Source organism: Rosa rugosa, chromosome 4, assembly GCF_958449725.1.
Source record: "Rosa rugosa chromosome 4, drRosRugo1.1, whole genome shotgun sequence".
Lineage (NCBI taxonomy): Eukaryota > Viridiplantae > Streptophyta > Magnoliopsida > Rosales > Rosaceae > Rosa > Rosa rugosa.
The window spans coordinates 56,413,977-56,434,933 of NC_084823.1; the positions used below are offsets into that span (position 1 = coordinate 56,413,977).

At 39.1% G+C, this 20,957-nt stretch overlaps 6 protein-coding genes across 11 annotated transcripts; 5 read left to right on the top strand and 1 right to left on the bottom strand.

Moving 5' to 3' along the window:
* The first annotated feature begins 693 nt into the window (after positions 1-693).
* Positions 694-5,222, top strand: LOC133706448 (alpha-mannosidase I MNS5). Of its 3 annotated transcripts, none has more exons than XM_062131985.1 (15): positions 694-988; positions 1,398-1,440; positions 1,520-1,585; positions 1,664-1,725; positions 1,895-1,994; positions 2,106-2,288; positions 2,530-2,578; positions 2,664-2,843; positions 3,043-3,163; positions 3,285-3,366; positions 3,459-3,544; positions 3,711-3,811; positions 4,173-4,314; positions 4,407-4,557; positions 4,675-5,222. In XM_062131985.1, the coding sequence occupies exons 1-15, from the start codon at positions 861-863 to the stop codon at positions 4,903-4,905; spliced, it is 1,725 nt and encodes a 574-aa protein (XP_061987969.1). In that variant the 5' UTR covers positions 694-860; the 3' UTR covers positions 4,906-5,222. The 3 variants fall into 3 exon arrangements, with proteins under 3 accessions (XP_061987969.1, XP_061987970.1, XP_061987971.1); XM_062131986.1 differs by having other exon boundaries at positions 860-977; XM_062131987.1 differs by lacking the exons at positions 694-988; positions 1,664-1,725.
* Positions 5,223-7,055: 1,833 nt separating this feature from the next.
* On the top strand, positions 7,056-11,290 carry LOC133741838 (calmodulin-binding protein 60 A). 3 transcript variants are annotated; one of them, XM_062169551.1, is made up of 8 exons: positions 7,056-7,248; positions 7,391-7,539; positions 8,149-8,227; positions 8,857-8,909; positions 9,025-9,515; positions 9,729-9,889; positions 10,071-10,277; positions 10,376-11,290. In XM_062169551.1, the coding sequence occupies exons 2-8, from the start codon at positions 7,439-7,441 to the stop codon at positions 10,982-10,984; spliced, it is 1,701 nt and encodes a 566-aa protein (XP_062025535.1). In that variant the 5' UTR covers positions 7,056-7,248; positions 7,391-7,438; the 3' UTR covers positions 10,985-11,290. The 3 variants fall into 3 exon arrangements, with proteins under 3 accessions (XP_062025535.1, XP_062025536.1, XP_062025538.1); XM_062169554.1 differs by lacking the exon at positions 7,056-7,248 and adding an exon at positions 8,455-8,514 and having other exon boundaries at positions 7,476-7,539; XM_062169552.1 differs by having other exon boundaries at positions 7,056-7,539.
* A 73-nt stretch (positions 11,291-11,363) lies between these two features.
* Positions 11,364-13,699, top strand: LOC133741839 (UDP-glycosyltransferase 74B1-like). The gene is made up of 2 exons (XM_062169555.1): positions 11,364-12,164; positions 12,804-13,699. Exons 1-2 carry the CDS (start codon positions 11,523-11,525, stop codon positions 13,515-13,517), a joined length of 1,356 nt encoding a protein of 451 aa, XP_062025539.1. The 5' UTR covers positions 11,364-11,522; the 3' UTR covers positions 13,518-13,699.
* Positions 13,700-14,017: 318 nt separating this feature from the next.
* LOC133741837 (threonine--tRNA ligase, mitochondrial 1-like) lies at positions 14,018-16,672 on the top strand. Its single transcript, XM_062169550.1, has one exon. The coding sequence runs from the start codon at positions 14,524-14,526 to the stop codon at positions 16,537-16,539; it is 2,016 nt and encodes a 671-aa protein (XP_062025534.1). The 5' UTR covers positions 14,018-14,523; the 3' UTR covers positions 16,540-16,672.
* On the bottom strand, positions 16,555-18,928 carry LOC133741841 (uncharacterized protein At5g50100, chloroplastic). Its single transcript, XM_062169557.1, has 8 exons — positions 18,719-18,928; positions 18,352-18,494; positions 18,134-18,241; positions 17,905-17,961; positions 17,681-17,746; positions 17,498-17,558; positions 17,143-17,189; positions 16,555-17,005 (listed from the first exon to the last, which is right to left on the bottom strand). Exons 1-8 carry the CDS (start codon positions 18,864-18,866, stop codon positions 16,961-16,963), a joined length of 675 nt encoding a protein of 224 aa, XP_062025541.1. The 5' UTR covers positions 18,867-18,928; the 3' UTR covers positions 16,555-16,960.
* Positions 18,929-19,037: 109 nt separating this feature from the next.
* Positions 19,038-20,750, top strand: LOC133741843 (succinate dehydrogenase subunit 7B, mitochondrial-like). 2 transcript variants are annotated; one of them, XM_062169559.1, is made up of 4 exons: positions 19,038-19,192; positions 19,281-19,352; positions 19,773-19,875; positions 20,495-20,750. In XM_062169559.1, exons 1-4 carry the CDS (start codon positions 19,148-19,150, stop codon positions 20,560-20,562), a joined length of 288 nt encoding a protein of 95 aa, XP_062025543.1. In that variant the 5' UTR covers positions 19,038-19,147; the 3' UTR covers positions 20,563-20,750. The 2 variants fall into 2 exon arrangements, with proteins under 2 accessions (XP_062025543.1, XP_062025544.1); XM_062169560.1 differs by having other exon boundaries at positions 19,057-19,192; positions 19,290-19,352.
* Positions 20,751-20,957: the final 207 nt, after the last annotated feature.

Below are 20,957 nucleotides of genomic sequence, written 5' to 3' on the forward strand. Positions count from 1 at the left end.
CCAAACCAGAACGGGAACGCAGCCTCTTCCCCACTCTGACGAAAAGCACTACAGGCAGACCGGGTTTGGGACAACACTACATCCATGGCTTCTTCCCATTGACGCGACACACGATCAGAACGAATCTGATCAGAAGAACTTACCACCGGCCGAGATGCGAACCACGACCCGATACAGGGCACGGCGGGAGCCGTGCGCACAACAACCGATGCCGAGGACGACATCGGAACAGTACTCCATCGATGATGGAGAAAGGTACAGAGAGGCCGGAGGCGGCGCTCTCCCAGCCCTAGCAGAGCGCTAGGTATTTTCATAACTAGGATATGATATCTTAATCTGAAGTGCTTAGGTGCTCTTCTTTTGTTTTTTTTTTATACACTTGTGTAGTTAACTTCTGTTGTCTAGCTAATGGAATTGACATTTCTTAATTAGTTTTCTTTTTGGAAAAGAAAATAGAAAAAACATTCCTTTAGGGTCAAAATCTACTCCAACTTGATGCTGTAATGGTTTGAATCCCATTGTTCAACAACAAAAAGGTTAAACATGAAGCACATTTCACCACAACATTTTCGTGTAAACCTATTCAACCCACTTGATTGGAGAAGAATCAGAAGTTACAAATGTCAAAATGAGTTTTCCATGTTTATAGAAACATTCCAGTTTTGTACTAGGGAGGCTCTTATTGGTCAGGACAACACTTTTGCTTATGTGTGATCCATTTATTGGTTTGCACTGAACTCTTTGCATTCATCAATCCACCTGAGGCCTCCAGCAGCAAAACCGGCTTCTCTCTCGGTCCTCTGTCTCTCTCACTAAAAATCCCAATTAAACCATCAGAAATTCCCAATTGAGCTTCTGCAATGTTGCCGCGCAAATCTGTGACATGGGTTCTGCTCTTCTTGTTCATCTTCTTCAACTTATCGACTTCCCAATCCGATCCTCGCTGGGCAGCTAAGAAGAGACGCCTCAGAAATAAAGTCCGTACCATGTAAAGTCCTATTTTTTCACCTTCATCAAACTTCGATTTCTTTGCTTTTTGTACGTGAATTCTTCATTGCTTGCCGATTTAGCTTGATGGGTATCCATAATTGAGCTAAAGATTGAAACTTTATGCGTAAGTGGAGATTTGACAAAGTGGGGATGATCATGTTTCGGGTGGAATTGATGTGTGGTAGTTCATTTGGTTAATCAAATACTGATGGGAATGTAAAGTTGGGATCTTGAAGTATTGAAGTTTGGGAATTTAAGGCATTCCCAGCTATTTGGTTTAGTCTGTTTTGATGATATGGGATTAGATGAGTATCTGTTAGTACAATGTGTATGTTCTGACACCGAAACGATTGTCTTAGTGTTCAAGGTTTTAAGTTTTAACGGGGAAGTTGCTTCTCTGCTTTCAGGTTTTACCATGCATATGACAACTACATGATCCATGCGTTTCCGGTTAGTCTGTCTCCTTCATTGTTCTTGCAGATTATGTACTGTTGTTGCATGATGTTGAGACTATTGCATTCTTTTGCAGCATGATGAGCTAAAGCCTCTTAGTAAAAGTTTCACCGACTCTCTTAGTGAACTTGGAAATTTGAAGGTAATTATATATGTGCTGATGACATGAATTGTGATTAGTCCAAAGAGTAAATTGAAGTGTTTGTTTTCCCTATTTCAGCTTGAACACCTACCACAAGACTATAATGGATCAGCTCTTACACTTATTGAGTCATTGTCCAGGTGTGTTATGAGCTTAAATTAGGTTATGTGGTCACACTACAGTTCTGTAATCGAATTGTATGCTATGAGTGATTGCAATATATGCTCATTTGCTCAATAATGTTGCTTACTCTATGCCAATTGTTGTAATTTCTGGCTCATCATTCTGATGTATAATTTTCTCTTGCAGCCTTGTCATTATGGGTAACAACACTGAATTTGAAAGTGCAGTTGGTTGGCTTTCTGAAAATTTGACTTTTGATGTCGATGCGAGGGTGAATCTTTTTGAGGTATCTATTGAAAACCTCCTGAAAAACTTGGTTGAGTTATATTTATCATCATCAATTATATCTCTGGCTTGTTTTACTGATTATCTTTTCCACTTGATTGCTATTGTATAGTGCAACATAAGAGTGCTTGGAGGACTTGTTTCTGCTCATCTGCTTGCGACTGATTCTACAGACAGGTTGGGTCAAGGAGTTTATAAGAACCAACTGCTAACCTTGGCCGAGGATTTAGGGAAGCGTTTTCTACCTGCATTCAACACACCCACAGGGTTGCCGTATGCATGGATCAACTTAAAGGTACCACCTGAGACATTCCGCAGTCCAATTTCAAAATTTCATTTTGATTTGTGATGTATGCATTACATGATGATTTTTATATTATTAGTATCAGTCCAAATATAGAGTTAGGTGTTACTTGTATATTGCAAAATCTTTTCAAGCATTCACCTTCCAAGTTTCAAAAATATGAAATTGGTCTGGTGGTTTTGTTTGTAAGAAGGATATATGACTCTGCATCAGTGCGAAATTCTGTGGACAGTATGGAGTGGTGGAGAATGAGACTACAGAAACAAGCACTTCAGGGTGTGGTGAGGGGCTTTGTTTTACAGTATTGAGTTGAGAATATCAATAAATGTGCCTTTCTAAATCTTCTGAATTTCTGTATGAATTTAGGTTCTCTAATTTTGGAAATGGGAGCATTATCCCGATTGACTGGAGATCCCAAATACGAATCTGCAGCTTTACGTTCTCTCCGTAAATTGTGGAGCATGCGGAGTTCGTTGAATTTACTTGGTACGACACTGGATGTATCAACTGGGGACTGGATTGAGTATTCATCTGGGATTGGGGCTGGTAGGTTTTCTCATGGATTTGAAATCTTTAATGTACTGCATATGTCTTCTAGTTCATTGTGTTTTCCAAATAGGAAATGACATTTCATCATGTGGTGTGTGAATGGTATATTGCTGCACTGCAGACCCTTAAACTTTATTCTGTTTGCATAGGAAATGCTTATATTGTGATGTTTCTGATGTTGTGTTTCTTCATTTAGGGGTTGATTCATTTTATGAGTATCTCTACAAGGCCCACATTCTTTTCGGAAAGGAGGAGTTTTGGAGAATGTTTCATTCTGCTTATATTGCTGTGCAGAAATATTTTAGACATGGTCCATGGTACAGCACTGACTTCACATTATTGAGTACCTTACTTGAGTTCTTATTGGTACATAAGAGTTTAAATCGAGCTGGGTAGCCAACAAAAATTTCGGTGATTAAAGTTTGTTACTGTAATTAGGTACCACGAAGCTGATATGAGGACAGGAAAAGCAACTTATTGGCAACTTACAAGCCTTCAAGCATTTTGGCCTGGCCTACAGGCAGGGAATTCAAAGCCTTTTCATATTAGTAGATGATAAATTTACAGCGCAGAAATAATTTACTAATCTTTAGATGTGAAATATGGTTCTAGGTTCTTGTTGGAGACATTGCTGCTGCAAACTCATCCCACCGTGAGTTCTTCTATGTATGGAATAAGTTTGGAGTACTACCGGAGAGGTATTCTGATATTTGTAGAATTGTTTTTCATATACTTGCTACTCTTGCATGCTGTTGTGACCGATGGCTTCTTTAAAATTTTTGATGGTTCGTTTCTATTGTTGCAGTATTTTTTTTCTTGAGTGAAAAAGAAAAATTGTCTAACATGAACTGTATGATGATATAGGTATTTGCTGGATCATCAAATGTTGCATCCTACAGAAAAGTATTATCCTCTGCGTCCTGAATTTGCCGAGTCAACATTCTATCTATATCAAGCAACCAAAGGTCTGATGATTGTCTATTTGTCTTTATTAGTAATCTTCATTATCAGTCGGGATTTATATGCATGCATACCTCTTCATGCATGAAAACAATTACCATGTTAAATGAGGTCATCTTACATAAGCCTTCTCTGTGTACTTTAAGGTGATAGTTACTTGTATTCAAGATGTTGAAGCAACCAAGTTACATGTCCTACCTTTGTTTATAATAGCCCTTATTCGGAGTTTTCATGAATTATTACTTGTCCCCCTCACCTGCAAAAAATGAAACAGCTCTTAATCTGGACTACTCCTTAGCTGATACTCAGTGTTCTGCTTTTACCCATTATTATATTCTATTAATATCATATGTTGCATGTTATCAGATCCATGGTACATAGAAGTGGGTGAATCAATTGTGAATTCTCTAAATTTATACACGAAAGTGGAGGGAGGTTTTGCTAGCATTAGAGATGTCACAACTATGCAGTTGGAAGATCATCAGCATAGTTTCTTCCTCGCTGAGACGTAAGAGTTGTTTCACAACTACAAAGAACACTGTCTCAGCCCAAAATTGTTGCACTTGAACATTTATCTGAAATAATTTGTGTTTTCTGTAGGTGCAAGTATCTATATCTTCTGTTCGACGATTCATTTTTGGTTGAACAAAATTATGTTTTCACAACTGAGGGTCATCCCCTTCCGGTGTTAAGTAGTTGGCAGGATAGGCTTCCAGATACCTACATCCATAGTAACTGGACTTCTCTCAAGGTCTTGCTTCTACCAAACTGCATACTCGGTTATTCTTTTTAAGAGAGTTGCTTACTTTTACAATATAGCTTTACATCTACAAATTATATCGGTATATGAACTTTTTCACTTGTGCAGACTGAAAAGGAAGCAAGACGGACAAGTGCAATGTCCAAGCAAGTATGCCCTTCTACGACATTGAATTCATGGGAATGTGCCGGCCAACAAATCGAGAGTGCATGCCACATCCCTGATGTTCATAGTGATCACCGGTGTTTAACAGACGAAGAATGTGGGGTTGACTCAACTAACTGCAGACGAAGATCATGTAGCATGGCTGGCTACTGCGGGCTATGGCTGTTCATATGACTCCCTCATAGAAACCAACAAGTCTTTGTGGCGACAGTAAGTGTAAAACTTGCAGGTATGTAATCTAATACCTCGGCGATACATTACAAAGAAGAGAGGATAGGGATCGGAGGAATACATGGATCAGAAGTGAATATCACAGTTTACTCTTTAGATTCTTGATCAATGTACCGAGTAGGGAACAGAATAGTGGTTGCTAATATGCACAAAATGATTCCTACATTCTTTTGGTGATGAAGTGTTTCACTAATCTGTCATTTGATTATGTTTAGATTACATTTACACCCCTAAATTACATGGGTCATTTCACTTTTACATCGAACGGTAACTCATAAGCGGTGAAAGTATAATTTACTGGATCAGGAAGTTACAAGGAATTCCAACTCCGAGGAATTAATATGTGGTCGCGGACTAGAGGAATTATTATGAAGTTATCACGTGGTATTGCCATGTAGTGATCAAAGTTAATAATATCACTCGAATTTAGTGAGGACCGTGAAAAAAATAAATAAATTAATAGACCAATAAGAAATAACTACAAGTTATACGGGTCAATAACATCAACCTCGACTTCGGGACTATGTTATAATGCATGACACCTTTGGACATCATCAGAGGACAAGTGGGGAGCACAACTCGTGACGCACACGTGACGCACGTTAGGCCAACTGGTCCCTGGAGGCGAAAGGCACTATACAGAAAATGGGCCCAGTTATCTTTAAATGCTAAGCAAACCCAATGGGCCCATTGGGCCTACCAAAATAGTAACTTTTAAAACTTTTTAACTCACAGATGAAAACACCAAGTCTGTGTGTGAGTGACCAGCTTGTCCCCGTAGGTTTCAAATTTTCTCAACAAGACAAAGAGCATTTTTGGACTTTCACAATAAAGATGACAAACCTCAATCTGAACAATGATATTCTTTAGTGTACTAGTAAGTAATGTGGAGAGGAAGATTCCTGGAAATGGGATGACGCAGTATCTTGTGATATGTGACATTTTTCTTGTAGGGAACGATAATTACATGGTGCCATCATCGTTTATCCATCGATGAAGGTTGAAATTCATTAACATGATACAAGACAATGACATTAAAGAGGAAGGCAATCGGATCTTACGGCAGTGTGTGGGCGTTTCATTATGTAGATTTGATGCCAAATTTTGTCCTAACACTTTTGTTAATCAACATGATTGAACATGTCATTAGTGAGTTAGCCAAGAAAAAGAAAGACAATGTATTTTTTCATTTTTCTCCTGTCAAGGTCGATTAAAATGCTTTATTTCTAAGTAAAGCTATGTAATTAGGATTTTATGAATTTCACAACAACTAACATTTTTCAACTCACAAGTCTCAAATAATTCATAACAAGCAAAGAAAAATTAAACATAATAGCTATGTGTCTCTCTATTGGAGGGAGCCTCTAGACCAAAAATGAACGAATGACCAAATCAACCATATTATCCGAACAATTAGTCTCCAAATATGTGTAAATTAAATAAACACGTGACAACATTTGAGCAGAACGATACATAATATTGATTTCTCTTCGATTTATTAAATCATTACGCGTGCATGATACACATACATCACTTACTCTAAACATTATTCCAAGCTGTTAGTTTAGGTTTTTCTGTTTGGGACATTGATAATTTTTTAATGGATAAATTGTTGGTACAAGTATGTAATTAGAATTCTATGAACTTCATAACAACTGACTTCTTAAACTAAAAAATCTAAAAAATTCATACTCAAGCAAAAGGAATCTGGAAATAGCAACTACGAGCGTCTCTCAGACGTCGGAGGGGTTCCCTTGACCAAAATCGAATGTATGACCAAATCAAACATGTTATCTGAATTTAAGAGACTGTAAATTAAATAAACACGTGACAAATATTTGAATAAAACGACACACAGTTCCGATCTCTCAAATTTATTAGATCACTACTACGCGAATGCATCACTCACTCAAAAGTCAAAACCCTAGTCAAAGCTGCTAATTTAGTTTTCTTCCGTTTGGGACCTCGATTAATTTTTTTGAGAGTTTTTTTTTCAATGGATAAACTGTACGTGTTGAGAGTCATTTTCTATGGGGCATAACACTAAACAACGAAATACATGTAAAAAAAAGAAGGCAACATCGTCCTCAACGCGCTTTAGTAGGCCCCACGCGCCATCTTCTCTCGACCATAGTTCTTCTGTACCTGCCTGACTACGGAGGAAGAACACTGAAGGAAGCAATAACCAAAACCCAATAAAGCGGAAGGGAGATGGAGTTTCATTCAGGTCGAACTGTCCCAGAAGCATCCCAGACGGGTCCAAATTCCTCTGATGACAGGCCACTGGTACCTAATAATGATCCTTTGGATTTTTCCCATTCATTACTTTTTGATATCTTTCTAATCTTCTGGGGCATTTATATGTGGAATATTTTGCATTATTGCATGGTTGGTTGGTGGCTTTTGGCTCTTGTTGTTCCCTGTTCAGTGTTATCATCGCCACTAGTGCGCAGTTGGGTGTTGCCGGGCTTCGAGAATGTCGCAGAAGAGACACCAGGATGATGGCAAGGGGAGTTATCGATCAGAAGGGACGACTGGTAGTCCGGGGGATAAGCGCCGGAGGACTACTTTTCAGAAGTATGATATGACTCTTTTGTTGGTAAAATGATTTGGGTTTTTGTTTCATGTATCTATGTGCGTTTGTGTTTGTTGGTTTTAGGTTGGAGGTAGGGATTGGTGGAGTTTTGGATTGAGTTTTATGTAAAGGTCGAGTCTTGGAGACATTGATGATGTGTATTGTCTGTGTGAAACTTTGTTGTTGTTAATGTCTTGATGTGGGATTGTGTGTTTGTTGAATTAAGGTTGGAGTGTTGAATTAAGGTTTATGTCAAGGTCGAGTCTTGGAGACATTGATGATGTGCATTGTCTGTGTGAATTTTTGCTGTTGTTAATGTCTTGATGTGGGATTGTGCATTTTCTAATTATTGTTGGTTGATAGAAGTAAAAGATTAGTTTTTTATATGCACTATGGGAAAAAAAAAAAAATGAGGGAAGGTGGAATGACATATGAATGATGACCGTTATAATTGAGTGCGAATCAGATGGAATTTTTATTTTGATGTCTGGAGTGAAATCGATTATGCAATTTCTAGTGAAAATATAAACTGTACCCATGTTTTTTGAGAATCTGATTATAGTCTTTACATTTAATTTGTTTCTAATGTGATGTTACCATTCTATTTTCAGTGTGGTTTCGGAAATAATGAAGTTGCACACTGTCCAGCATTTGCTGGAGCCAATTCTTGAGCCTTTGATTCGCAGAGTGGTACGTGTTTCCTTTTTGTAAGGAGTTTTTCCTTATGATAGCAAATCAAGTATGTGTTCTACATTTAGAGCTTAAATTATGTACACCTCTGTTGTACTGCTGTTTGATTTGAAAATCAAATCAGTATATATGCTGGAGGTCATATATGATTATACATGTGAACTTGATAAGTACATGAGTAAACTAAAAACAATGAAAGAAACTGAGCCATTTAAGCGTTGAAGCAGGGTGCAGCAATCGTGCATGGCATCCCACTTTGTGGTCGCACTTACTCTGCCTGACACCAGGTATCCTTTCCACCTAGTGAGGGCTGCACTCTTCTTTCCGAGGAGCCCCTTTTAAGTGCCACATAGATTGAAACTGAGAACGTGTCATCATATGATAATCGAGAAGCTCTTTAAATCCCTCTTTTGCTTCCCCTGTTTAGGAGTTGACTACCTTAGGTTAATCAAGAACATAATATTCTATAGGAACAGTTTTTAAATGGGACTGTGTTGCCAATAAATTGGAATTCTATGTTATTGTAATTGTTATTGATTATCCACCTGGTAGATCACATCATGGCTCTTCTTATTTTTGGTGTTGCTGCTTTAATGGATGGTTTGAAATTGGATCTTATTTATTTGCAGGTCAGAGAGGAAGTAGAATTGGCCCTAAGGAAACATTTGAACAATATGAAACAGTAAGTTGTTAACCTAAAGCTTGGGTAGAGGAAACTCCTTAGGAGTGAAACCTATCAAGTTTTCACGCTTAGAAACCATAAAAGATAGTTGATGCATCTTTGCATTACTGTTCAGGAATTGTGAGAAAGAGACTCAACCTTCTGAATCAAGAATCTTAAAGCTACAGTTCTTAAACAGTCTGTCTCTTCCGGTATTTACTGGAGCTCGGATTGAAGGAGAAGAGAGTTCCAGTATCCAAGTAGCTTTGATTGATTGCTTTACTGGCCAAATAGTTAAATCTGGCCCTGAATCCGCAGCTAAAGTGGAAATTGTTGTCCTTGAGGGTGATTTTGATGGTGAGGAGGGTGACAATTGGACCCCTGAAGAGTTCAAGAATAACATTGTAAGAGAGAGGGAAGGCAAAAAACCTCTTCTAACAGGGGAAGCAGTCATCAATCTTAATGATGGAGTTGTTTCTGTGAGTGAGATTTCTTTTACAGATAATTCAAGCTGGACAAGGAGCCGTAGGTTCAGGTTAGGAGCAAGAGTTGTAGATAATTTTGATGGAACTAGAGTGAGAGAAGCAAAGACAGAATCCTTTATTGTCAGGGATCACCGTGGAGAATGTGAGTGCTTCTCATACTTCTCATTTTACTTGCGTTCTTTTTCCTTTATAAAGCAATGGATGTTTCAGTATATCTTATTTTGATTTGTTACATCAAATTGTTAGTTTCCTTGTGACCATCATGCATGGCTTATGGTCTTTAAGTATAAGATCAGTTAACTTGACAATAAGCATACATAATAATTAACCTGAGTTGCTTCTGGCTTTTCTGCAGTGTACAAGAAGCACCACCCTCCATCTCTGCTTGATGAAGTATGGCGACTAGAAAAGATTGGAAAGGATGGAGCTTTCCATAAGCGTTTGACTCGGGAAAACATCCGCACCGTGAAGGATTTCCTCACCCTACTCTTCATAAACCCTCCAAGGCTCCGCCATGTAATTAAATTGACTGTCTATTTTATTTTTTGTATTACCCTGATGATTTGTGGCAAGAAGTTTTGGTATCATCTTCTGCATTTAAATTCATTCATATGAAGGATTATATGCTGGATGAATTATTTGTCTCAATCTAGCGATTACAGTTTTTTTTTTTTTGTTTTGTTCTGTACCTATGCAGATCCTTGGCACAGGTATGTCTACTAAGATGTGGGAAGTCACAGTGGAGCATGCTCAGACATGCATACTTGATAAGAGGATATACTTGTACTGCCCTCCCAGTTCACAACAGAGAACTGGTGTGGTCTTCAACGTTGTAGGACAAGTAACATACCTACTTTTGGAATGCGAATATATTCCTCTCAGTAAGCTTTCTGAAACACAAAAGGTAATCCACGTAACACCTTATTTTACTCGGTTTTCTTTATGTTCCCATTTCACTTTATTAGTCATGTCTGATTTCTCATGATCAATTTTTCTCTCCAGGTTGATGCCCAGAACTTGGTACTTTCTGCATTTGAACACTGGGGAGAAGTAGTCTCATTTGATGATGAGGCTTCTCTTTTGGGTGGGGGCTCATCCAATGTTCATCAGACATCAAGTTCACCAAGAGGAGAGGAGTTTACTGGAAGCAAGTTTATGACTACTCAAAAAATTGGCGGATTTGATTATACACAGGCATCCGCCTCTTCTCCTGATATCATTTCATCCATGTATTCTGTGGGGGGCACAAGTGGCTTGGATGATTATGCCTTGCACAACATTGATGGAATGGGTCTTAGATATGACCAGAGTTTAAGCTTCCCAGGTCAAGTTGGGAATTCCCTGATCTGTGACCCAGATTCAATAGCTGCATTTTGTGATGATCATCTACAGTTTTTTGATACTGATCTTCAGTCCCAGAGCATGCTTCCAGAGTCACCAGCAGATCTACAAAGCGCTGTAGATGGCTTCTTGTTGGCACAACGTTCGACTGCTGCTGTTGCCGCCATAGATAAGGCTCAGAGGAGATGGACAAAACTATTCAGTGTCCTCAAGTGGTTCTCAATTCAGAGGAGCGTGCGGAACCGGGTTCGAGACATTCCAAGATACTAGTATAAAGAGTGTTTGCTCAAAATTCCAAATAGTGTTCAAAGCTGCCCGAAGAATGTTTTGTGTGCAGGTGTAGGGTGTGAAGGCTGGAAATGGAGGCTTTCTTAGATGTAGATACATCTGGTAGTTTAGTTTGCAAGTGTCTTAGTTCTGCTGGGCAGAGGCTAATATGTAAATACCTAGATGCGTTTCCATAGCTGTGTTTTGGGTTGTGGTTAATAGGCAAAGCTCAGAGACTCAGCAATTGATACTGGAAAAATAATTTGGTAATAAAATCATTTGCTGAATAAAGGTTTATCCTTTTTCCTACTTGAGTTTCTATTCATGAATAATTCAAATACAAATAGCAACTTTTCAGAAGTTGCACCTCAGCATCTACAGTTGATTCAGCTCAACAAAGTCAACAATGGAACCACTTTTCTATTCTTATCTACCATTTTTCCATAGCAAATTGGTAGATGGAACCTCTAGTCAAAGCCTTTTCCTATAAATATGCGTTCAAAACGATAGAGAGGAGAAAGTAGAGCAGCAGAGCCAAGAAATGAAGAACCAAAAAACTGGGCATGTGATTGTGCTCACATATCCAGCTCAAGGCCACATAAACCCTCTCCTTCAATTTGCTAAGCGCTTAGCCTCCAAAGGACTCAAGGTCACTCTAGCCACCACCCCTTATACTCTCAAATCCATCCACTCAACCACTGTAGGAATTGAACCAATCTCAGATGGATATGATGAAAGTGGATTTAGCCAATCCCCTGGTGTTCAAGCCTACGTAGACTCATTCAAAACAGTTGGCTCAAGAACACTAGCAGAGCTTATACTCAAATTCAGCTCCTCAGGCTCACCTGTCAACTGTATTGTATATGATTCATTGCTTCCATGGGCACTTGATGTGGCTAAAAAGTTCAGCATCTATGGAGCTGTGTTCTTGACAAACTCAGCTTCAGTGTGCTCCATGTTTTGGCATATCAATCATGGCCGTCTGAGTTTCCCTGTGACGCAAGAAAGCGGTGCGCCTTTGTTGATGCCTGGCCTTCCTCCACTTGATCTTCCTGACCTGCCAAGTTTCCTATCACAGCCTGCGCCTCACTTGCCTTATTTGGCTATGATCTTGGAACAGTTTGCCAGCCTTGAAGAAAATGATTGGGTTTTCTGCAACTCCTTTGAAGAATTGGAAAGTGAGGTAAGTACAATATATGTTCTCAATCTCTCTCACTCCAGATCTTTAAATACAGCAGTTTTTAGTGACTCAGAATATATAACATGTTGTAGGAGAATGAAATTGCAGAGAGAATTGTGTGTTATCATTGATAATAGGAGCCCTTTAAATAGGGAATTACAGAGTACATAAAAGGTAATAGAATACGAACATAACTAGGTAATCTAGAACCTTCTCCTATTACAACTCAATGACTAAACCCTAGTTTGAAGAGGCACACATTATGTTGACATCCTTCAACATAACAAAAGTTAATAGGGGTCTTGACCAAATGCCCAAAATGGGTCATTTGTTTTAAGGAATGAATTAGTAATTAACTTGGGGATTTTGCAAATATGCCAGAAACTAAATAGCATAGAAACAATTAGGAAAACCAGACTAGTAAAAACTGAAAAATTTGCATGTATCATGTAGAATATCTGAGAGAAATCATTACTGTTTCGACACTGGTCAAATGGATGAAGATTTAATTTCAGATTTCTATCAGTTTGGTAAGACTGGAAAAGGGTCAAGGATCAAATTGCAATATTTTTTCTTGCTCGTATAGTTGTATAAGTAATTTCAATTATGTAGTCTTATTTTATTCCCTATCTTTTTGAAAAGCTGGTGAATGAAATGTTGGGACTTTGGCCCCTTGTGATGATTGGTCCAATGGTGCCATCAGCCTACTTGGATCAACAAATTGATGGGGACAAAGCTTATGGAGCCAGTCTTTGGGAGCCAACTACAGACAAGTGCATCAAATGGCTGGATATAAAACCACCTCAAAGTGTGATATACATATCTTTTGGAAGCATGGCAAACATTGCAGCAAAACAGGCTGAAGAAATCGCATGGGGCTTGAAAGCAAGTGATCAGCACTTCCTCTGGGTTGTGAAAGAGTCCGAGAACAAATTGCCTGATGAGTTCCTGAACGCAATAGGCGAAACAGGGTTGGTGGTGACATGGTGCAACCAACTAGAGGTACTAGCACATCCAGCTGTGGGATGTTTTATAACGCACTGCGGATGGAATTCCACGTTGGAGGGATTGAGCCTAGGCGTGCCGATGGTGGGAGTGCCTCAGTGGAGTGATCAGCCAATGAATGCCAAGTTTGTGGAGGAGTTGTGGGGGCTTGGAGTGAGAGTTAAGAAGAATGAAGAGGGGCTTGTGACGAAGGACGAGTTAGAGATGTGTATAAGGGAAGTCATGGTGGGAGAAAGAAGTGATCAGATTAAAAGGAATGCCATGAAATGGAGTGAGGCTGCAAAGAGAGCTGTTAGTGTAAGGGGTAAATCAGATGAGAACATCAATGACTTTATAAGGAAGCTTTTTTGAGGATTGGGATCATATAATTAAACTCCAGATTTTGGAAGATGACAGCAAATGGGAGCAACCAATTACTGAATTACCAGACTTCCAATGCCTAAAGCATTTCAGTTATCACATACTATTGTATTTTATGGATCAAATGTGTGTGTATTTCTAGTGCATGGAATATTTAGCCATTTAACATCAAACTTGGTTCAATATTGTAAATTTATACTTTTTTTTTTTCACTTTTAAAAAATTAAAAAGGTGGAAGTGATTGGATATCCAGGTCAATATGTGACCTGCGTATTCCTTTTCAAACTATGCAACTTTCCCTAGTTGAACCGGAAAAGTGAATATTTATTAGGATTTAAGTTTTCTTGTTCCTAATCCTAGTAGGCATAATGCCTGTATAAGAAAAAACCAAAAGATTAGAGCAAATGCACCGCAACTGGCAAGACCATGGTCTTGCCTCTTAATCAGCCCAGAATCAAATGCACCGCATGGGTTATTGCCCGATTAAAAGCTGATCGATCAAGCACACTGGCAGCTTTTGCCTCTTGATCTGGTCGACCAATTCAGTGGGACCTACATAATTAAAGCATATGAAACACTTTATTTTATCTGCCAGCTTTTTCTCTTCTCACTTTTGACCTTTGCTGCAAAGACGAAGACAGAAACAAAGAAGAAGGGGAAGAAGAAAGAGAAGCAGAAGCAAGGGCAAAACTGAGAAGAAAAGAATGTACTCTGCAGCAGATGAAAGTCTTGCCTTACAGGGGTGCGCACCAAAATAATGAAAGGCAAAGGCAAAATCAATGAATAGTGCATAATTAGGAGGCAAAACCTCTCCTTTTGCCTTTGCCAATTGCCTGATGCGGTGCACTTGCTCTAAGAGAAGAGAAGAATCACTTTGTCTCTTCCGACATCAGGTTTCCTTCGTTTCCCTTATTTTCTCTGCTCCGCCGGAACTATTACTCTCCACTTTGACTCCTCCGCCGTACGGAAAAGCCTTCTCCTCCCTACAACCACCGCCATGGTGCTCGAAAGCGTAATTCTCAAGCGCATCAAGCTCTTCGAGGCCATCCAGGCTGAGCAGCTCGCCCAACGCCAGGCCCTCCCTTCCGATCCAATCATGATTACAATATTGCCGGACGGGAAGGTGAAGGAGGGAAAGAAGTGGGTGACTTCACCTTTCGACGTTGCGAAGGAGGTTTCGAAGAGCTTGGCGTCGAATGCGTTGGTTGCTGAGGTGAATGGGGTACTGTGGGACATGAGCAGGCCTTTGGAGGGTGACTGTGAGCTGAAGCTGTTCACATTTGACAGTGATGAAGGCCGGGACACTTTCTGGCATTCTAGCGCACACATTCTCGGACAGGCACTTGAGGGTTTGTATGGATGTAAACTCTGCATTGGTCCCTGCCACACTAGTAGAGAAGAGGGTTTCTATTATGATGCATTTTATGGTGATTTGGGGTTGAAAGATGAACACTTGAAGCAAATTGAATCAGAAGCAGCCAAGGCTGTTAAGGCCAAACAGCCATTTGAGCGCATTCAAGTATCAAGGGATCAAGCACTTGAGATTTTCTCTGATAATAGATTCAAGGTTGAAATCATCAATGATCTTCCAGCTGATGACAAAAGTATCACAGTCTACAGATGTGGCTCCTTGGTTGATTTGTGTTGTGGACCGCACATACCAAACACATCATTTGTCAAAGCATTTGCATGTGTGAATGCTTCTTCTGTCTACTGGAGAGGCAATAAAGACCGTGAAAGCTTACAGAGAGTTTATGGAGTGTCTTATCCTGATAAGAAAGGTTTGCAGTTATATCTCCAGCGACGGGAAGAAGCGAAAAAATATGATCATAGATTGTTGGGTACAAAGCAGGAGCTCTTCTTTAGTCACCCACTTAGTCCAGGAAGTTGGTTCTTCCTGCCCAATGGCACCCGGATTTATAACAAGCTTATGGAGTTTTTAAAGAATCAATACAGAGAAAGAGGATACCAAGAGGTTATGTCGCCAAACATGTACAATATGCAACTTTGGGAAACATCTGGTCATGCTGCAAATTACAAAGAGAATATGTTTGTCTTTGAGATTGAGAAACAAGAGTTTGGATTGAAGCCGATGAATTGTCCCGGGCATTGTTTAATGTTTCAGCACAGAGTTCGTTCTTATAGAGAGCTTCCTCTTCGACTGGCTGACTTTGGGGTTTTGCATCGGAATGAGGCCAGTGGTGCACTCACTGGATTAACTCGTGTCAGAAGATTCCAGCAGGATGATGCTCATATCTTTTGCAGGGAGTCACAAATAAAAGATGAAGTTAAGGGCGTCTTAGACTTCATCCAGTATGTCTACAATATATTTGGCTTCACTTTTGATCTGAAGCTATCAACAAGGCCAGAAAAGTACCTTGGAGGGATAGAAACATGGGAGAAAGCTGAGGCAGCTCTTACAGATGCATTAAATGAGTTTGGCAAACCCTGGCAGATAAATAAAGGGGATGGTGCATTTTACGGACCAAAGATAGATATCAGTGTATCTGATGCATTAAACAGGAAGTTTCAGTGTGCAACATTACAGCTTGATTTTCAGCTACCTGCTCGCTTTGAGATGTATTACTCAGCAGAGGGTGAAGAAGGCAAGAGGGAGGCACCTGTTATGATACACAGAGCCATTTTGGGTTCTGTCGAGCGTATGTTTGCTATACTATTGGAGCACTACAAGGGGAAATGGCCGTTCTGGCTTAGTCCACGTCAGGCGATTGTTTGCCCTGTCTCGGACAAATCCCAGCCCTATGCTCAACAGGTCCGGGACAAGATCTTTCAGTCTGGTTATTGTGTTGATGTTGACACAAGTGATAGGACCATACAGAAAAAGGTACGAGAAGCTCAGATGGCTCAGTACAACTACATTCTAGTTGTTGGTGAGGAGGAAGTCAAAACTGGACAGGTGAGCGTACGGGTTAGAGATAAGGGAGCTTCCACAGTAATGAACATGGATAGCCTACTCAAACAATTCAAGGACAAAGTGGAAGCTTTTCATTAGAATTTTCTTTTGAAGGATGATCAAAGTAATTGTAGAATTTTCATTACATACTCCTCATATTCACCCTCTAATGCTTTGTACTTGCGACATAATATTTGCCTTATCTATAAAGTACAGGGAGTTTTTAAGTTCAGCAATCTGTTTAACTGTTTACAACTTGACATATAGTATAATTCTGGAAAAGAATCCATGAGTTTGACAATTATACACTATATTCCTGTCATCCGAATATGGAGATCAGCAAGGAATAGCATGAATTCTTGTGCGTTGTTTCTAAGCAGAGAGCAACTCCCCAGTTTGATCTATAACCCCGCACTTGATGGAAGTCCCAGTATTTGATGTAGATCTTATACACTCACCTTAGTAGATCGCAAATGGAAGCAACCAAAAGCTGAACTTCCAACATCCTACTTTACTACAGTTATTCTGGTAGTTTACAATCAGTTCTGTCATTACATACTTCTCCCTGCATCAAAATACCAAATCTCCTCATGCATTAGCACTAGATGTGTCAAATATTTCTAACAATCACACAATGAATTAGATAGCCACTGTCAGCTTATGGTTTCAAAGCCTTAAATGTGTTAAAGGATAGTTGCTAACCTTGTTCTTCTTCCGCAATTCCAAAACCTCTTCTAAAGGTGGTCGGCCTAAAACCAAAACAGGTTATTGCCATGGCATCATATAAAATTTTACTAAGATAACAAGTAACGGATCCAAAGCTCTCCTTTTCCTTGGTATGTAGAATCTTGGAAAATTCACATACCAAATCCAAATATCATTTCAATAGAAAGTTTGTTAGATGTAAGATAGAATTTATCTAGTCTGGTGTGGCTTTATTAGTACATCACATATGGTGGCAGCACAGTTCAAATATTAGCATTCTACTCCATTGGCCCCGGAAGTAAAGAAAGTAAAATTGTTTTAGTTCTGCGTAGAAACCATGTGATAAATTTACCTGTAATTTGGAGACGATATTTAGCCCAAACACCATAAACAGCACCTGCTATCGTTCCAATCTGCGAATAAAATGCTTTCCATTAGCCCCCAGATATAGATAACAAGACAAACAAACTGTTGCAGACCACAATAGTTGCTGAATCTCAGTGCAGGTACATTAGAATAGACAGAGGATTCTCACCGGTTCATATTTGGTTATTGCATAGACCCATCCGAGCCCAACTTGCTCATATAACTTTCTGAATGCCTGCAGAAGTTTTGTTTAGACCATATCAATGCATGTTACAGCTAGACAGCTTAAAGAAACTCAAAGGTTCAAACTTGGTCAGTTCCACACACAAAAAAAAAAAAAAAAAAAAAACTACTAATACTTCAACTTCAAATGTAATAGGAAAATGGGCTTACTTCGACATCAGTAACTACGGTTCCATCAGAGAGGATGGCATGAATGTTTCCCATAACCTAAACAAACAAGTATTTGTCAAACTAAATTGCAATATGTATTGTCAAAAATATGTTCTAGCATCAATTCATTTTAGGGGCATCAATCTATATCCTCATATCGCAATCATCTTACATGCCTGGACATTTTGCAATTGACTAATTCGTTAGGATCAACCTTGAACAAACTTACAGTTTTGTAGTCTAGCCCCATATTATCCTCTGGAGAATAATCCTCTGAGCTTATGTCAACAAACTTGATAGTACCATAACTCTTGTTTCTCTCTCTCAGCATATTCACCTGACAATGTAATGCACCTCAATATATCCATAATCCTAATAGACAGACGAAATTCTCAAACAAATCTCATCAAAAACTTACAATACCAACAAAAATGTTTAAAGACCAACCTCTCTCATACATAGTGGACAATCCCCATCATACAGCATCTTAATCTTCCAATTCTCAGGTGCTGATTCTCGTTCATCTCCTTTCTTGGGAGTTACGGGATTCACAGCCGCTTCACTTATAGCTCTCATTCCAAATCTAAACCCTACAAATTAACCATGCATCAACAAAACACAACATCTTCACAAAACCATGTATAAAAAAGTCAAAAAAAAAAAAAAAAAAAAAAAAACTCCATCCTTGATTCCATGCCACCACATAAAGCAACCAAAACTCCACTCTTTCAATCCCATCCCTATTTTACATCTCTTCAAATCAATGAATTGGTCTATAAACTACAAAAACATGAACAAAGTCGTTGACACTTACTAGGTTGATGAATTGGAAATGACGTCAACCTCTGAGGAGGAGCAGAGTGAGGAAGTTGAGGCTGGAGTTGCAGATATCGAGGAACCGATAACAGAGATGAACATCTTTGCCTTCCTCCAATACTACTACACCCTGCTCTCAAAGCCATTGCTTCTTCTTCTTCTCCTTTCTGTAACCAAAATTCAAGCTTGGAAATTTTTAAGGGCCAAATTTTTCCGGACTGTTATTTATGGTTCATATATAACTACCAAGTCTACGTGGCAGCACCAGCTTCAAGCCTTTTTAAAGAGACAAAACGCTGCGTTTTGGTGAGTGGGACTAGAAGGGAATATGGTGAAACTATAGGGTTACTGTAGCAAAATTAGATCTTCTTCTACACTGAGGAGACTAAAGGTTTGGCCTTTGTGAGCAAAGTTTGGGTTTTGAGTCATGGCGTTCCTGCTCAAAAATTCCGTCGCTTCACATTTCCGTCAGGTAAAGCTCAGATTTTTTTTTTTTTTTTCCGATCTGAATACGCCGTCGGTTTGGTTTTGCCTGAATCTAATCTGTTTGTTTTCACCAGACGACGAAGAACGATTCACTTTCCCTCACGCGCCGCCAGTTCCACGTCGAACCTGGGGCTCGCGAGAAAGCTGTGAGTCTCTCTCTTTCAGTTTCCTTTTTTTTTTTTTTTTTTCTGCTCTAAATTTTTTTGATTTGGTTTCGTTTATTGCAGCTGTTTTGATTCAATTTGATCTTCAACTTTGTAATCTGAGATTTTAGATAGCTAGATAGGACTCCGATTTGTACAATCAGCTTAAATTTTGTAGTTTGATTCTGGAAAATTGTAAGGAGAGTCGTGTTTGAGTTTCTTGAGCTCATGATAGTGTAATAGGTAGGGATTTCTGAATCAAATGATGGTAAAGATTGGGGCTTTCAGATTATTTGAAAAGAGCTTTACTCATCTGGTTGTGTTTAGAACTTTTAGATTGCAAAATTTCGATTATCGTTTTGGGGGTTTTCGGAATGTAGTTGTCTGTGCTTATCTATTTGCATTGTGTGTGTAACTCTGCAGCTCTTGGCACCGGACCCGTCTCTCCGACGATTCAAGTCGCATAAGGGAGGAGTGTTGGCGATCAAAAGGATTGGGGAGGTTCTCACAGTTGTTGTTATTGCTGGTACTTTGCTGTGCTTTTTCTTGGAAATTTTAAGTAACATGTTTTCGAGTTTACATTGCTACTGTACAGTGTACTTTACTCTGATACTTGTGGTTATGTGTACCTACAACAGTCCTTTGACAATCCTGGAGTGCTAGATACACGGATTGTGATTTGAGAATTCTCAGATAATTTGTTTTGGTATTGGGGTGGTAGAAATGAAAACTGGCTTGCTGGAGATGCATTAGGAAAAAAAACTTGATTTGGAGTCTTACTCTCTGAATGTGATGAACTGTATACAATAGCACTATTTTATCTGCGAAAGTTGCCACTACAACAATGAAAATAGCAGTTAGCATCATTATAAAATCAGAGACCCTTACTAGCTTTGCTCAAATCTTATATCAACTACTATTCTGTGATCTTTAACTTTAGCTCTTTTATACTTGTTAGCTTATGCTGAAAACACTTAATGATATACATTGCATTACAGAAGGGAGTAAGGGACTGACCTTTAATTGTGACTAATTGGTATTTATTGTAGCTTGCTTTATACTGATGATACAATCAAAAAGGAGTTGGGGTTATTTTGCTATGTCATAGTGTTCCAGTACTCATATTTGTTTATGATCTTATTCAGGTTGCTGCTATGAAATATATGTAAAAGCAGTGATGCGGGAGGAGGCTAGGGCACAGACAAAGGCTTGAGGTGCAAGCATAAGCAAGTCTGTGTTTCAATGGTGTTTAATCTTGTCTGGAAACAGTAGGGGAACTTTATGATTCGAATTGTGCTAATAAGCAGAAAACAGGTTATCCTGATAGCTTTTGAAATACCTGTTTCTGATTACTTTTTGGTTTTACTTAATAAAATCTATTCAATAGGCATTTCAGAAGAATTTCAATGAAAGCAGCGGAGCATTCTCTGTTTTTTAATGAATGTTCTGCATATCTACCCAAAATGCAGTGTTTCAAAGTTAGAGATGATGCAGAAAAGAAAGGGAACTTTACTCGAGCTGTTATTTATGTTACTTCTTGTGCGAAACAAGTGCCGGTACTTGTTAAAGAAGGCAAAACTGGTAATGGATAATAAGATCTGATTATCT

Bases quoted from the DNA above. Each gene is read 5' to 3' on its own strand.
- LOC133741837 (XM_062169550.1), top strand. From the start codon at position 14,524: ATGGTGCTCGAAAGCGTAATTCTCAAGCGCATCAAGCTCTTCGAGGCC.
- LOC133741838 (XM_062169552.1), top strand. From the start codon at position 7,439: ATGTCGCAGAAGAGACACCAGGATGATGGCAAGGGGAGTTATCGATCA. The intron at 8,228-8,856 runs GTACGTGTTTCC...ATTTATTTGCAG, and splicing joins AGCCTTTGATTCGCAGAGTG to GTCAGAGAGGAAGTAGAATT. The intron at 9,890-10,070 runs GTAATTAAATTG...GTACCTATGCAG, and splicing joins ACCCTCCAAGGCTCCGCCAT to ATCCTTGGCACAGGTATGTC.
- LOC133706448 (XM_062131985.1), top strand. From the start codon at position 861: ATGTTGCCGCGCAAATCTGTGACATGGGTTCTGCTCTTCTTGTTCATC. The intron at 1,995-2,105 runs GTATCTATTGAA...GCTATTGTATAG, and splicing joins CGAGGGTGAATCTTTTTGAG to TGCAACATAAGAGTGCTTGG. The intron at 4,558-4,674 runs GTCTTGCTTCTA...TCACTTGTGCAG, and splicing joins GTAACTGGACTTCTCTCAAG to ACTGAAAAGGAAGCAAGACG.
- LOC133741843 (XM_062169559.1), top strand. From the start codon at position 19,148: ATGGCGTTCCTGCTCAAAAATTCCGTCGCTTCACATTTCCGTCAG. The intron at 19,353-19,772 runs GTGAGTCTCTCT...GTAACTCTGCAG, and splicing joins CTGGGGCTCGCGAGAAAGCT to CTCTTGGCACCGGACCCGTC. The intron at 19,876-20,494 runs GTACTTTGCTGT...GATCTTATTCAG, and splicing joins CACAGTTGTTGTTATTGCTG to GTTGCTGCTATGAAATATAT.
- LOC133741839 (XM_062169555.1), top strand. From the start codon at position 11,523: ATGAAGAACCAAAAAACTGGGCATGTGATTGTGCTCACATATCCAGCT. The intron at 12,165-12,803 runs GTAAGTACAATA...CTTTTTGAAAAG, and splicing joins TTGAAGAATTGGAAAGTGAG to CTGGTGAATGAAATGTTGGG.
- LOC133741841 (XM_062169557.1), bottom strand. From the start codon at position 18,866: ATGGCTTTGAGAGCAGGGTGTAGTAGTATTGGAGGAAGGCAAAGATGT. The intron at 17,962-18,133 runs GTAAGTTTGTTC...TTGTTTGTTTAG, and splicing joins TGGGGCTAGACTACAAAACT to GTTATGGGAAACATTCATGC. The intron at 17,747-17,904 runs GTAAGCCCATTT...AAACTTCTGCAG, and splicing joins CCGTAGTTACTGATGTCGAA to GCATTCAGAAAGTTATATGA.